This window comes from Lygodium microphyllum, chromosome 18 (assembly GCF_053477565.2).
Source record: "Lygodium microphyllum isolate KBCC chromosome 18, Lygodium_microphyllum_v1.1.10, whole genome shotgun sequence".
Lineage (NCBI taxonomy): Eukaryota > Viridiplantae > Streptophyta > Polypodiopsida > Schizaeales > Lygodiaceae > Lygodium > Lygodium microphyllum.
The window spans coordinates 119,695,228-119,710,393 of record NC_141152.1 but is presented as its reverse complement, the minus strand read 5'-3'; the positions used below and the strand labels follow the sequence as shown (position 1 = coordinate 119,710,393).

The window sequence follows — 15,166 nt, the reverse complement described above, 5'->3', positions numbered from 1 at the left end:
TCATAGTTGCGTCTTATGTGGGCATTACTTCTGACAATGCCCCGATCATATAGAGGAGCAAGTAAATGGCAAGAGCCAGGATGGGCAAAAAGGCCACTCAAATGGGAAGTAAGGAGGAGGAAACAATATAGAATATGGAGATTGGCAAGTAATTAATAGAAGCAAAGGAAAGAATTACATGCAAAGTTAGAGGGTGGAAGACCCACACCTAGCACCAAAGCCAACTTGCCATCAATACACAACTTTTGGGGTAAAGCCTCGGTCCTTAAGAATAGTAGGATTTGAGCTAGTGCCTTTGCTAACCTTAGCAAAGTACCCATTGCCCCATCTATATCAAGAATATCCAGGAATTATTTGAAGATGCAAGTGACCTCAACATAGGGTGATCAAAGCCTCCAAGGGATAGATTTTCAAAAGGATTTGTTGTGTTTGTATCTAAGAATCAATGAAGAAGTAGTAATGCAAATTAAAATAATCAGTTCAAAGACCAAAATATTTTGGAGAAGATCAATAAGGGCATGAGAGAAAGCCAGCTTCAAACGACAATAGCAATGGAGGAGTATCTCAACCTTTAGCTAGTTGCATTCAATGTAAAAGGGATAAGCAAAGAGGCCAAAAGGGGCCTCTTCTGGAAATGGGTGGAATAAGGGGACTATGACATCATTTTCATACAAGAGCATAAGCTACATTCTAAGAGTTTCAACACATTTCTGCACAAGGGATACATTTGGTTTTTTTGGTGGAAAAAAGGGGGCAAATCTAGGTGTGCAACATTAGTGAAAGAGAAATGGAATCCCATCCTTAGCACCACTAATGAAGATGTGGCCACATCTCGATCATGCAAATAGAATGGGGGGCCAACACGGGAGCTGGTCAATGTGTATTGACATAATGACCCAAGATTGCAAATAGTGTAGTGAGAGCACCTAGAACATATATGCTTCAATCAATCCCTAATAGTCAAAGACTTCAACATGATAATTGCATAAATGGATGCATCCACCAGATCAGCAAGACTTCATGGTGAAGAGCTCCTTGCATGGATACAATTAGAAGGTAAGCATGAGTTGACTAACATAAATGAACATATTCACATTAATGAAGCCATGCTCACAATTAACACATTGAACTACCTAGCTTATTGCATAAGAGTGGATCATTGGTTAGTATTGTAACATGGGAGACTAGCTACCATTAATTATGATGTTGGAAGTAAACTATAAAGTCTTTTGTTTCACCAATTTATAGTTGTTCCCACTTTCACATGTTTTGAGTCTTCTTGCGGAGCATGCTTGGGTTCTTGGATATGTGGTGGGGTTCAAGGGAAACTTGATCCTAGTGATGCTATGGTCACCTTGATTTTCTCCCAATGTAGTACTACAACATGAATATCTAGTGTGGGTATTTGGCTAGATGATGAAATTGCCATGATTGCAAGTGCCCTAGGTCAAGTGCTATACATGCTTGCAAATGCATCAACCTATGGAGCTCTCAAGCCTAAGAGGAAAGCCTACATTCTTTGGGACTAGAGAAAGGAGCCCCTTGAGTACCTAGAGTTGGCGAACTAGGATGACTTTGAGGTGGTGGTGTAGGTATGATTTGGAAACTTCTCAGATTCTTACTAGCTTTGTAAGTAATGTGGTCACTTTGCCAAGGATTGCCCATCCAAGGTAGAGGTGGTGACAGTTGAGGCTACTGCAACCAAGGAGCCAAACCCCAAGTCACTTGAAGTATCAATCTAGATAGCCAAGATGTCGCCTAGTGGAGAGAAAGAGGAAGCCTGACCCCTCAATTACTAGAGGTGGGTAGAAGCCTTCAAAGCAGCCCTCGACCTTTGGCTCGAAAGACAACAAATGTAAGGAAAGAAGGACATCTACCCCCAGAGCTATGCATGGAGGATGAAAGTATCAAAGAATAGTAAGTACTTGCTCAAACAATTGGCAAGACTCCCATTGGTGGACCACAACTACTATGCCTCATTGGGAGAGGATGTGGAGCTTTTGGAGAACCTAGGGAGAACCTAGTTCAATAAAATCCTAAGCACAATGAAAAAGATTACTACAGTATTGTTACTAAATTGAATGCTTATTACATATTATCTATTTAGTAAATTTATGACAATACATTAATGACTCACTTTTCTATAAGTATTGATAATGATCTAGCATGGCCATGAGACCATTTAGAGATCAGTATTCCTAGTGCATCACTTAATGGGGTGATTAGAGTACTATGATGGGCATATTTGGTATAGACAGTACAAGTTATGAAGGGAGAAGGAAGTGTCTGCCAAGTGGAAGAGTGTACAAAAGAACCAATGAGTTACACATAAATAAAGATGGATTGAGTTTTAAGAAGAGGAAGTGCATTAGCATTGTATATATGTATTTATGTGTGCATCCGGGGATGCCTAGGAATGTTTGCTTGTGTGTAATGAGCATTGCATTCATTTGGGGTCATCCTCTTGGGCCTTACAAGTCAATGTTTAAGGTCTTTTCTCTTTTGATGAATTAAGAAGAGAAGTAATTCTTTCACTAAGAAAGATGAGAGAGGTAATTCTCTCACTAAGAACGACAAGAGATGTGATCCTCTGGAAGTAAGAAGAGAAGTGATTTTCTCTTTCTAAAGTCTAAGATGACACAAGCTTTTGTGTGGAAGTAAGAGGCCCAAGGAAATCTAATGAACTCTCCTTATTTATGGCTCAAGGTGGTTGCATGGACCATAAGTTGAGAATAGAGTTTACAAAGCTGATTTTCTTAAAATAGATATAGTCAATCCATTTTAAAATATCTCGCTATAGAAAGCTGATCTCAAAAAACGGCCCTATAACACAATATTAGTGAGTTTGGGAATCTCCCAATTCCCATTTTTGAATACTAAAAAGGTGGCACATGTATAACATGCCCTTAAGTTTCTCAAAACCATATGATATGACCTATCATTGGAAAGTGCTTGAAAAATGGAATCTATTGAGCTATAGAGCGTTCGATTTGGAGTTATAGTGTTCAAGTTATGACAAATCCAAATATTTGACCACATGTTCCAAACTTATGGGTAATTTCCATATTCCTCAATATGGTGCTCTATCGGGTTATCAGAAATAACGAGATCTGCAACTTTTGTGTTGGACATTTTTCCATTCGAGCAACGCACAGAGAGATATTCCAAAATTGGTATTGTAGAGTAGGTCCTGGAACAGCCACATCTTGCATGAAGATCAACCTTTCCAATCTTGGCACTCAAGTCTCTCTCCAAGAAGAGAAGCTCTTGGAGCCTATAAAAGGGAGGCTCTCCTTGGATGTGGAGGAGGTGAAGAAAGTATCACTTTGCATTCATGCAAGAGGAGGAGAGAAGGCGGTTCGAGTCTCACAAAAAACTGCGAAAGCTTTGCTGAAATCAAGCACTAAGAAGAGAGCCCTACACATATTGTATAGGAGAGAAGAAGAGAAATCAAGAAGATCAAAGGAGCCAACTTCCAAGTTGTGCAAGTGCTCACCGGTTGTATACCATACAATGATTTGTGTAAGTTCAAGCTTTCCACCCCTCGAGTTGTGTAAGTGTTGCAGAAGCTCTACTGAAATCAAGCACCAAGAAGAGAGCCCTACATGTATTGTGTAGGAGAAAAGGAGAGACTCAAGAAGGATCGAAAGGTACCAACTTCCAAGTTGTGCAAGTATTAGCTAGTTGTATACTGTGCAAGGAACTATAATCTTGTTCCCAAGATTCACAAGTTAAGAACTAGTTTGTGTGTAATGGAGGAGCTTGCTCCTTGTCAATAGTATAACTCCACAAAGGGGGGGGGGGGGGGCCTGGCCCATCTTCCAGTCCCTAGTGTGTTGTCAATATCTCTATCTCTCTCTCTTTCTCTCTACGTCTTTCTTTTCTCTCATTTGTTCTCTCTTTGCACTAGCATAATATTCACCATATATCTTTTAAGTATATAAGAAGGTCAAGTGTGTATCTCGGATCTTATAATAGTGTTATCAAAGTAAGTCTCTTTTCTTTTCTCAAAGCAAAGGAGATCCTTGCAAAAAGAAGGTAAAGATGGAAATTGATAAAGTGCTTACAAGTGAGCAATTACAGGCTCAATTGATAGAGTATCGTAGCATGTTGGAGATTCCCGAAGTATGTCAATTGATTAGCAGCTTAAGGGCAAGGGAAGAAGCTACTTATGAAGGACGAGATCCTCCAAAAGATGGTGATATTGGAGGAAACACCATTGCACCAATTGATGGTGAAGGTGCAAAGCATCCAATTGTTGAGAATCATCTTCCTAGAAGGAAGAAGGACTTTCAGGTTAAGAAGAGTAAAAATAACTCACCTCGAATGAGACGGATAAGGAGGAAGTCATCTCCCTCAGCAACCAACTACTCCCCTGATTACTCAAGTTCCTCCTCCTCCTCCTCATCTTCTAGTTTCTACTCTCTTGGTTCTAAGTCTCGTGCAATCCGCAAACAGACAAAGAGGGACCATAAGAGGAGCAAGCTTAAGAAGACTAAGACTTTCAAGTTTGGGGATAAGGACATAAAGTTTGACTCTTAATCCGGTAAGAGAGATCCTACTAAGGCATTAGGAAGTTGATTTTTCTGATGGTAATTTCTCAGAAAAGTCCAAACTCACGCATGTAGGCATGCACTCGAAAGACACTACTACCAATTGGTGGTAGACTCTCATTTTGGAGGGAAGAAAACCTATAACGTGGGAAAAGTTCCAAAAGAAGTTTTATGCTCAGTTCTTGCCTCCCGATTTTGAGAATGATGTCAAGAAGTTGTGGGATTGGCTAGGCCAGAAAGAGCATGAGAAGGTCACTAGTTATGTGGAAAAGTTTTGGTCTACTCTTCTCAAGGTTACTCCTTTCATGGATATCAGTGATGAAGAGAAGAAAAGGAAGTTTGAAGCTGGCCTACTCTCTCATTTACACAGAACCATGAAGGTGTATCCCCATGAAACGTTATCTTGCATGATGGAGTTTGCCATCATAGTTGAAAGTTTGCATACACTTGGTACATCTCAAAAGTTGGAGATGAGTTCTTATAGATCTAGACAAGAGCAGGTATATGATCAACCAAGAGACATGACTAATCAAAGAAGACCTACCTCTATCTATGACCAATATTCAAAGCTAGAGCATAAGAAGAAGAAGCACAAGTATCTCTCACCCTTTGAGATAAAAAAGTACAAAGAGGAAGGAAGGTGCTTTCTTTGTGGTGAGTTAGGGCATATGAAGCTTGATTGTTCTCACAAAAGGAAGGAAGCAAATGTGATTAAAGATCCTCCTCCGCTATCTTCAAATTCTATTTTGGATGTGCAAGCTAACACTCATTCAAATGAGAAGAAGAGACAATTCTTAAAGGGTTGGGGGACACTCAACAATCAATGAGTTTTGATACTCTTTGATCCAGGGTCCACTGATAATTTTGTGTCAGCAGATACTATTGAAAGACTATAAATTCCACTGGATCGATTGGAAACACCAATTGGATCAGGTTTGGCATTTGAAAGAATTACAACCAATTCTACTCCTATCTAGGGGAAGTTGAATCTTAGAATTGGGGATTATCGTGACCAAGAATCTTTTCTAGTTGTACCAATTGGTAACTGTGATATTATCTTAGGTATGCATTGGCATTACCAGATTAGACCTCTTCTTGATTTTGTTAAGAAGACCCTTGCATTTCAATTCAAGGGTTGGAACATAGTATGCATTGCTGATGCTGGAGATTGACCTGTGCCAATGGTTAGTCATGTTAGTGTTTCTAAAGAAATAAAGAAAGCTATTTCTGCGTACATGATTTTTGTGAGAGTCAAAAGAAGCTAATGATTCAAGGGCACTTGATGCCTCTAATGAACACACAATACCAACTAATGCTTCTAAGTCCCAGACTTTAAGAGAACCCCTCTCTTTAATTGATTAGGCCATACAAGATTTTGTTAAACAATATGAAGATTATTTTGGTGATTCACTCCCAAGAGAGTTACCTTCTAAGCACTCGAAAGATCGCACAATTGATCTTATCCTAGGCAGTTCACCACACCTAACCAACTATCTTACCAAGTAAGTGTAAGTCAGCAAGAGGAGATCCTAAAACAAATAAACTAACAGTTGGAAAAAGGGTTAGTTCAACCTAGCTTTTCTCCATACTGCTCTCCAATTTTACTTGTTCAAAAGAAAGACGATTCTTTCCGTATGTGCATAGGCTACAGATCTTTGAATAAGATCACAATCAAGAATTGTTTTCCTATCCCAAGGATAGATGATATCTTGGATAAGTTGTAAGGGGCTAGTATCTTTAGTCGCATTGATCTCAAGAGCTGCTATCACTAGATACGGATAGCACCTGAACATGTTCATAAGACAACTTTTCATACAATGTCTGAAGTATACGAGTTTTTAGTCATGCCATTTGGTTTGACAAATGCACCCATCACATTCAATTGAATGATGGAGAGAATTTTCAGATATCACTCCATTCTTTGATGGCATTCTAATATTTTCACGGTTTGAAGAAGAGCATAGAAAATATCTATCTATTGTTTTTCAAGATCTTCGTAAGCATAGACTATAGGTCAATGCTAAGAAGAGTGAATTTTTCCTTTCAGAAATTCATTACTTGGGCCATATTGTTTCTCACAATCTAGTGAGAATGGATCTTAAGAAGATTCGAGCTATTGTTGAATGGCCTACACCTACTTTTGTACATGAAGTTAGAAGTTTCTTGGGCATATGTTCATACTACAAGAGGTTCATACAAGGTTTTGCGTATGTTGCATCTCCTCTACATGACCTTACTAAGAAGTGAATGCATTTTCAGTAGGGATTGAGGCAACTACAAGCCTTTGAAAGAATTAAGTTTCTTATGACTCAAGAACAAGTTCTCATAGTTTGGGATCTTCAAAAACCTTTTGAAGTTCACTGCGATGCTTCTAGGGATTGCATTGGAGCTGTGATTAACCAAGAGCATCATACAGTAGCATTTGAGAGCCGACGCCTCAAGGATCATGAGCTACATGCTCCAGTATATGAGAAAGAGCTTATGGCGGTGGTACATGCTCTTTAAGTATGGAAACACTATTTACTTGGTGCAGATTTCACCAAAGTTTAAGATACTTCCTCACTCAGAAGAAGTTCTCAGAGAAATAGATGCGTTGGGCAAATTTCTTATCTATGTTTTACTTTCAAATCCTTCACACATCTAGAACTAAGAATGTGGTAGTAGATGCTCTATCACGGTAACCTTGAGTGAATGCAATCATAACTGTTTACCATAACAAGTTCATGGATTTACCCAAATGTATGCAACTGATTTTGACTTCTCAACCATATGGGATCAGCTTAACTCAGGTCAGTCGATTACACCTTACTCAATTCGAGATGGTTATTTGTATCATCATCAAACAATTTGTGTAATATCACCATTGCAACAAAAGGTAATGGATGAAGCACTTGCATCTCCATATGCTGGACATAGGGGTATTCTACCCACTACTCAAGCATTGGAAAGATATTTCTTTTGGCTCACTCTTAGAGTTGACATTGAAAGGTATGCCCGCGAGTGTAAGATATGCCAAAAAGTAAAGTATGATAGGCATAAACCACTTGGTCTATTGAAGCCATTACCTACTCCCAATGAGCCTTGGGAAAGTATTACCATGGACATTATCATGGAGCTTCCTCGTACACAAGTAGGCAACGATGCAATCTGGACACTTTATACTTGTGCGAAAGACAATCAAAGCCGATCATATGGCTAAGCTATTCATTGCTCATATTTTCAAGCATCATGGCATGTCTAAGTCCATTATAAGTGATCGAGATCTCCGCATGACCAGCCTCTTTTGGCAAGCTCTCTTCGAGAACCTCGGGACTCGGTTAAAGGTTTCATCCTCTTATCATCCTCAAATGGATGGGCAGAGTGAAAGTGCTAATTCTACTATTCTGGACCTTTTGAAATCCTATGTCTCTAATAATCAAAGAGAATGGGAAAAGTATTTGCCTTTAGTAGAGTTTGTATACAATATCACGGTGCACTCTAGTATTGGTAAGGCACCCTTTGAGATCATCTATGGTAAGCCTCATTTACCACCCATTCTTCTTACGAAGAATAAGATGTTTACAGTAGATGAGTTTGTTAGAGACATTAATAGAACTTTCATTCAAGTAAAAGCTGCTATCCAATCGACACAAGAGAAGCACAAACATGAAGCTGATAAGCATCAATCTCAAGTTGTGACAGCATGTTCTTCTTAACTTTGAGAAGGCTCACTTGAAGAAGCAGAAATGTCAAAAGGGTAAAGTGGTTAAGCTTTCTAATCGCTATTATAGACCTTTCAAGATAACAAATAAGATAAACGATAAGACTTTTTGTTTGGATCCACCAGGTCATTGGAACATTCATAATACTTTCCATATAAATTTGCTACGTCCCTATATTGGAGAACCTCGAATGGAACCAATCAAGGAAGATTTACTTGACATAGAAGAAACAGAAGAGTTCCTTGTGCCTGAAAGAATTTTACACCATCATGACAATAGTCTAAGGTCAAGTAAGGTATTACTGAAGTATCTGGTTAAGTTTAAGAATTATCCCCCATTGGATGCTCAGTTTATGATGACTGAGAGAAAACTACAAGACTTTCCAGATCTTCTTAAGGACTATATATCCCCTCTAGAGTTGAGGTCAACTATTTAGAAGCCATAGGGATGTTACTAAATTTATTGCTTATTATACATTCTCTATTTAATAAATTTATGTCAATAAATTAATGAATCACTTTTCTTTAAGTGTTGATGATGATCTAGCATGGCCACGAGACCATTTAAAGACCAGTATTCCTAGTGCATCACTTAATGGGGTGATCAGAGCACTATGACGGGGATATCTAGTACATGCAGTACAAGTTATGAAGGGGGAAGGTAGTGTTTGCCAAGTGTAAGAGTGTACACAAGAACCAAGGAGTTACATATAAATGAAGATTGATTGAGTTCTAAGAAGAGGAAGTGCATTAGCATTGTGTATATGTATTTATCTGTGTATCTAGGGACGCCTGGGAATGTTTACTTGTGTGTAATGAGCATTGCATTCATTTGGGGTCATCCTCTCCCTTACAAGTCAAGGTTTAAGGTCTTTTCTCTCTTAATGGATTAAGGAGAGAAGTAATTCTTTCACTAAGAAAAATAAGAGAGGTAATTCTCTCACTAAGAAAAACAAGAGACGTGAACCTCTGGAAGTAAGGAGAGAAGTGATTTTCTCTTTCTAAAGTCTAAGATGACACAAGATTTTGTGTGGAAGTCAATCTTAAGGTTGAGGCCCAAGGCAATCTAATGAACTCTTCTTATCTATGGCTCAAAGTGGTTGCATGGACCATAAGTTAAGAATAGAGTTTAAAAAGACGATTTTCTTAAAATAGACATGGTCAATCTATTTTTAAAATATCTCGTGATAGAAAGTCGATCTCTAAAAATGGCTTGCTAGACTTATAAAAAATGGCGAGATCTACAACTTTTGTGTTGGACTTTTTTCCATCCGAGCAACACACAAAGAGATATTCCAAAATTGGTGTTGTAGAGTAGGTTCTGGAACAACCACATCTTGCATGAAGATCAACCTTTCCAATCTTGGCACTCAAGTCTTTCTCCGAGAAGAGAAGCTCTTGGAGCCTATAAAAGGGAGGCTCTCCTTGGGTGTGGAGGAGGTGAAGGAAGCATCACTTTGCATGCATCCAAGAGGAGGAGAGAAGGCGGTTCGAATCTCACAAAGTGCTGTGGAAGCTTTGCTGAAATCAAGCACTAAGAAGAGAGCCCTACACATATTGTGTAGGAGAGAAGAAGAGAAATCAAGATGATCAAAGGAGCCAACTTCCAAGTTGTGCAAGTGCTCACCGGTTGTATACGATGCAAGGATCTGTGTAAGTTCAAGCTTGCCAACCCTCGAGTTGTGCAAGTGCTACGGAAGCTCTGCTGAAATCAAGCACCAAGAAGAGAGCCTTACACTTATTGTGTAGGAGAGAAGGAGAGACTCAAGAAGGATCGAAAGGTGCCAACTTCTAAGTTGTGCAAGTGTTAGCTGGTTGTATACAGTGCAAGGAACCGTGATCTTGTTCCCAAGATCTACAAGTTAAGAACTAGTTTATGTGTAATGGAGGAGCTTGCTCCTTGTGAATAATGTAACTCCACAAGGGGGGGGGGGGGACTGGCCCATGTTCCAGTCCCTAGTGTGTTGTCAATATCTCTATCTCTCTCTCTTTCTCTCTACATATTTCTTTTCTCTCATCTGTTCTCTCTTTGCGCTAGCATAATATTCACCATATATCTTTTAAGTATATAAGAAGGTCGAGCGTGTATCTCAGATCTTATAACAGTATAATGAAATGTTTGTGGGCTGTGTTCCAATAAGAGAAAAGAGCTAATGTACTAGATCGTGTGATGTAGAAGGCTAGATGTATTAATGCTTCTAGAGATCAAGGTTGGCGAGGAGGAAGCACTAAAGCTTATCTACCCAAGCTACATGTCCTTTGCACATAATTATCAAAGAGGTAGAGGAGGAGCTATGGTGATAGTCAAAGACCAATTTTCTCCAAAGCTAGCATGGGTTGATGAGGAGGGTTCCCCGATTGCTATTGAGGTCAACACATATGGCGATTGCTTGTTGCTTGTCTCTGTATATGCGGCCAACACTTCAACGACAAGGGGCTAGTAGTGGGATTGGCTTGCATGATAGCTTTATGGTGGCCCAACCTTGCTAATGGGTGATTGGAATATGAAAATAGAAGAAGCTCATAAGTCGCATGGAAAAGGTACAATGTTTTTTATCATTATCCAATCCCATTCTCGTTCTAGCCTATTTAAAGTATTGGCATGCAAGACAGACTCACACTATTTAGGCTGAATATGTCCTTTCTAGATTCACCCTGCAGTGGCATAGGTGAAGAGGCATGGCAGAAGTCTTGCTAAGAAACGATGAATTGCTTTGGATCATGCTACCAAAGCTAGATTCAATATGCTATCCGCTCTTTTTGATACTCCTAATGATTGTATTGTGTGCCATTTGTTGCAAGAGTTGGATCTATACCTTAGAATGCAAGAAGATCATCAAGTTTAGGCTACAAAGATAAAACTAAAGATGAAGAGGAAGGTGGAGGGAGACATGTTGACTACCTTCAAAGGGTGAAGAGGATGGATCGTTTGCATCGAAGACTCGAAAAGTGCAAAGGTGTTAGAGTAGGATGGCATTCTCAAGGTATTCAGAGAGCATCTGGTCGTCATAGTAGACAAGACCTATGAAAAGCCTTGGAATTATAATAAGAAGGCTATAATTTTCTTTGAAGGAAATGGAAGGAAGCTATCTAAAGAGCAAGCGAGTGAATTAGAAGCCCCCTTTACATAAGAGGAAGTTGGGTTTGCACTCACCTCCATGAAGGATAGAGGCAATGATGGATTGCCAACAGAGCTGTAGAAGTGTCTCTAGGAGCACTTGTGAGAGGGACCCCAATGAGGTGGTGTAAGGAGGAGCACTGCCCACAAGAGTCAACATGGGATTGATGAAAATGATCCTCAAAGGCATAGAGAGGGCCAAACCTAGTGAATGATGTCCACTTGCTATGGTGAACCTCTCCTGTAAGACTCTAGCCAAGGCAATTGCTCTTAGAATAAATACCACATTGGTCGACACAGTGCACTCAAGGTAGTATGGCTTTGTCTTCAAATGCTAGATCAATGATGCAATTTGGAACTTGATGAGCTATTGATTAGGTGCTGGTAAGTGACCAAAAGGTAGTCCTTGTCAATATGAATTTTGATAAGGCATATGACCATAGTAGTTGAGACTTCATCCTCATAGCTCTGTTAGCCATGGGTTTTGAGAAGGGTTTCCTTCGTCTGATCAAGGCTTTGTTCTCTAATTCAACGGTCCAGATAAGTATAAATGGGGTACTAACCAAATAGTTCTCCCTTTGCAGTTCAGTGAGGTAGAGCCGTCCCCTTGCTCCCCTCCTCGTTGCTGTTGTCACAGACCCCCTACTACACAAGTTGGATTGGTTGATCCACTTGTATACTCTAAAGCCTTTGTTGCCCGCCGAGGGTTTTTTCATATCACAATTCTTTGTGGATGACAACTCTAATATGATCTAGGTTGACAAAGATCAAGTGGACACCCTGTCGCAAATGTATGAAGAGTACTCAAGATATGTGAGGCTCTCTTATAAGCAAACATAAGAGTGATCTACTGAATGTGGGCATGGAGGACCCTCTTGATTGGTTGGAATACTATGAATTCAAGTTCATGAACAAAGGCGAATTATTTTGCTACTTGGGATGCTCGATGCGGATCAGCCTTTACCAAACTCAAAAGTTTCGATTGTTTTCATGGAAGGCACAAGCTAAAGCCACTGGCTGGTGGGCCGAAGGCTCCTACTCCTTTGTTGGGAAAACAATGTGGAATTAGTAGGATGTCCAACGATTAGCCTTGGGCCGTGATTTCTGGAAGCCTCTCAAGAGAAAGGTCAAATTTCTTGTAGATTGCTCGGCTGACCTCTCATGGGAGGATACCATCTTCTCTAGGGCCTGGAGGTGAATGTAAGAGGTTCTGAATCCTTGCAAGCAGTAGTGAGGTGTTGGAAATGAGTCATCACAGACTCGGAATGCATGGGATACAAAGAAGAGAGAGGAGATCCCTCCCAGCTTGAGTCAATCAAAAGCTTTACGTTGCTTTTATCGTCAATTATTAAAAAGCTAAACAGCTAAAAAGCTTTGTGTTGCTTTCGTCGGCGATTATTAAAGAGCTAAACGACTAAGAAGCTTTGTGTTGCTCCCGTCGTCAGTTATTTTTAAAAAAAGAAGAAAAAAGATAGATTACAAAACTGTATCTGTAAATTGTATCTGTAAAAAAAGCTTGCTAGTTTCCTTCTTTATCTATGACCGATATATATTTGTTTCTACTATGGCTAATCTTTATTTGCGTCTTAGGCTTATGATAAACTGATATGGCCTTTTCTAACCAATTTTTTTTTAGTAATCGACAGAAGATCGTTACGCGCCTGAAGCGTGTAGAAGTGCGTAGAAGGGGCGCGTGGTGAGATTGCGCTTTTGGCGGCCTGCCTGTGCATTTGGGTGTCTCCGGAAAAGTGGTTTCACGAAAAGCACCGCGTATGGAACGGGGGCTGTATATATATGTATGCACGGATATTTCCGTAAGCAAAAAAAGCCAAAGCACCCGGCAACAACAGCTGAATTGCAACAGAGAACCGCCTCCGCGAGCGAAAAAAGCCCACCAAGCGTACTAATCGATCGGTACGATCTTTTCCTTGACTCGCCTCTTTCCTTCTGCTGCTGCTGCTGCTGCTGCTGCTCCTCCTCCTCCTCCTCCTCCTCCTCCTTCTTCGACATCAGCCAATATGTCGTCCGCGTTCATGATCCAGAATCTCCTCCTCGTCTTGTTGACCTTGTGCAGTTTCTTCTTCGGACAGGCCGCGGGTACTGCTCGATTAGTTCTACTACCACAGGCCGAGGTATTGGCTGGAGGAGCGCCCGTTCCTGCAATTACTGATTCCTCCTCCTCCCCCTCCTCCTCCTCGTCTTCTGCTGCCTCTGCTGCTGCATTGACCGCAGCAACCTCCTCCTCCCCCGCCTCATCGTCATGCGTGTCTGCACTGTTCACATTTGGGGACTCCGCCGCGACTGATGTGGGCAACTGGGCTCTCCTCAGCAATCAGCAGAAGAAGGGCGATTTGCCCTTCGCTGGGGTGCCGGGCCATCTGGGAGGCCGCTTGTCTAACGGGCGCGTGTTTGTGGATTTTGTGGGTGAGGAGCTGGGATTGCCCGGCCTCTTGCATCCCATCCGTGAGGAGGGGGCGGATTTCTCCCACGGCGCAAGCTTCGCCGTGCTCGGGGCTACCGCGCTTCCTGCAAGCGAGCTACCTGGCTTCACTGCTTCTGCTGCCTCCGCCTCCTCCTCCTTGGACAGCCAGGTGGAGCAGTTCAAGCAACTGGTCTCACGTCGATGCTCGGGCGCTGCTGCAGCCACTTGTGTGGAGGACTATGTGGGCCGGGCCCTCTTCGTTCTGGACAGCATGGGCCTCGCGGACGTCTACCATGCCGTGGTTCATGGCGGCATGAGCCTGTCTCAGGTCACCCTTGACTACATCCCCCGCATCGCCCAGCAGCTCGGTCGCGCCATCGAGCAGCTCATTGACGCAGGCGCAAAGAGGTTCGTCATCCTGGCGCCCGACCTTGGCCGCCCTTGCCTTTCCCTCCTTTGCAAATACACCTCCGCGCAGCGGACGGACGTCTTCTCCAAGCAAGATCAGCTCCTGAGGAGCGTGGTGCTGCAGCAACTGCAGCACCAGAACCCCGACGCCTTCTTCCTCATCTACGAGCAGTGGCTGGTGGAGCCCAAAATCAGGGAGCGCTTTGCCCACAAGTGGACTCCCTGCTTAGGAGGAGGCGATAATCATTTTCCTTCTTCCTCCTCATCATACGTCGTGTGCCCAGACCCTACCAACTACGTGTATTGGGATCCTCAACTCCACCACACTGAGGCCTTTCACCAGGCCCTCGCCGAGGTCTTTGTCAAGGGCGGCAACCATGGCTTGCCCGTCTTCCACCCGGATGCCTTGCTGGGGACAGTGGGAGAGCTCGCAGCCATTCCCACGCAGAGTCTCACGCTCAGCCTAGGCTGCGACTCCACCCTCGTCACCGGCGATCTCGTCTCCGCGCAAGCACCTTACCGCTCCAGCCAGGGCCTCTAGTTAATTTTGATTATTAATATAAAAACGAAGTACTTAGAAGACTGTAATTATGTTGTGAATATATATGTCCTGCTTCTGATCACGTGGATGATCATTGTGTTCCTCATCTGTACTTTGAACACAGGCTGCCCAATAGTTTATTAATTGGTTACAGCAGAGCTGTGACCATTCTGACATGTTGTATCGATTCATCTTACATAAGTGTATAGAAGTTACTGATCGTGTTTCCAATTTTCTCAGACATTGGTATTACAAAGCATCCTTCTCTATTGCCATACGAGAGAGAGAGAGAGAGAGAGAGAGAGAGAGAGAGAGAGAGAGAGCGTGTGTGTGTGTGTGTGTAAGCCTCATATTGTGAGCTGTTTTTGCTGATGATTGATGAAGTATTTAAAGGATGGGATAGATATGAAATTCGCTTTCGTCT

At 41.8% G+C, this 15,166-nt stretch overlaps 1 protein-coding gene across 1 annotated transcript; it reads left to right on the top strand.

The window, feature by feature from the left end:
* Positions 1-13,117: 13,117 nt before the first annotated feature.
* LOC148021308 (GDSL esterase/lipase At1g28640-like) lies at positions 13,118-14,961 on the top strand. Its single transcript, XM_087698123.1, has 2 exons — positions 13,118-13,285; positions 13,446-14,961. The coding sequence occupies exons 1-2, from the start codon at positions 13,170-13,172 to the stop codon at positions 14,740-14,742; spliced, it is 1,413 nt and encodes a 470-aa protein (XP_087554249.1). The 5' UTR covers positions 13,118-13,169; the 3' UTR covers positions 14,743-14,961.
* The last annotated feature ends 205 nt before the right edge of the window (positions 14,962-15,166 follow it).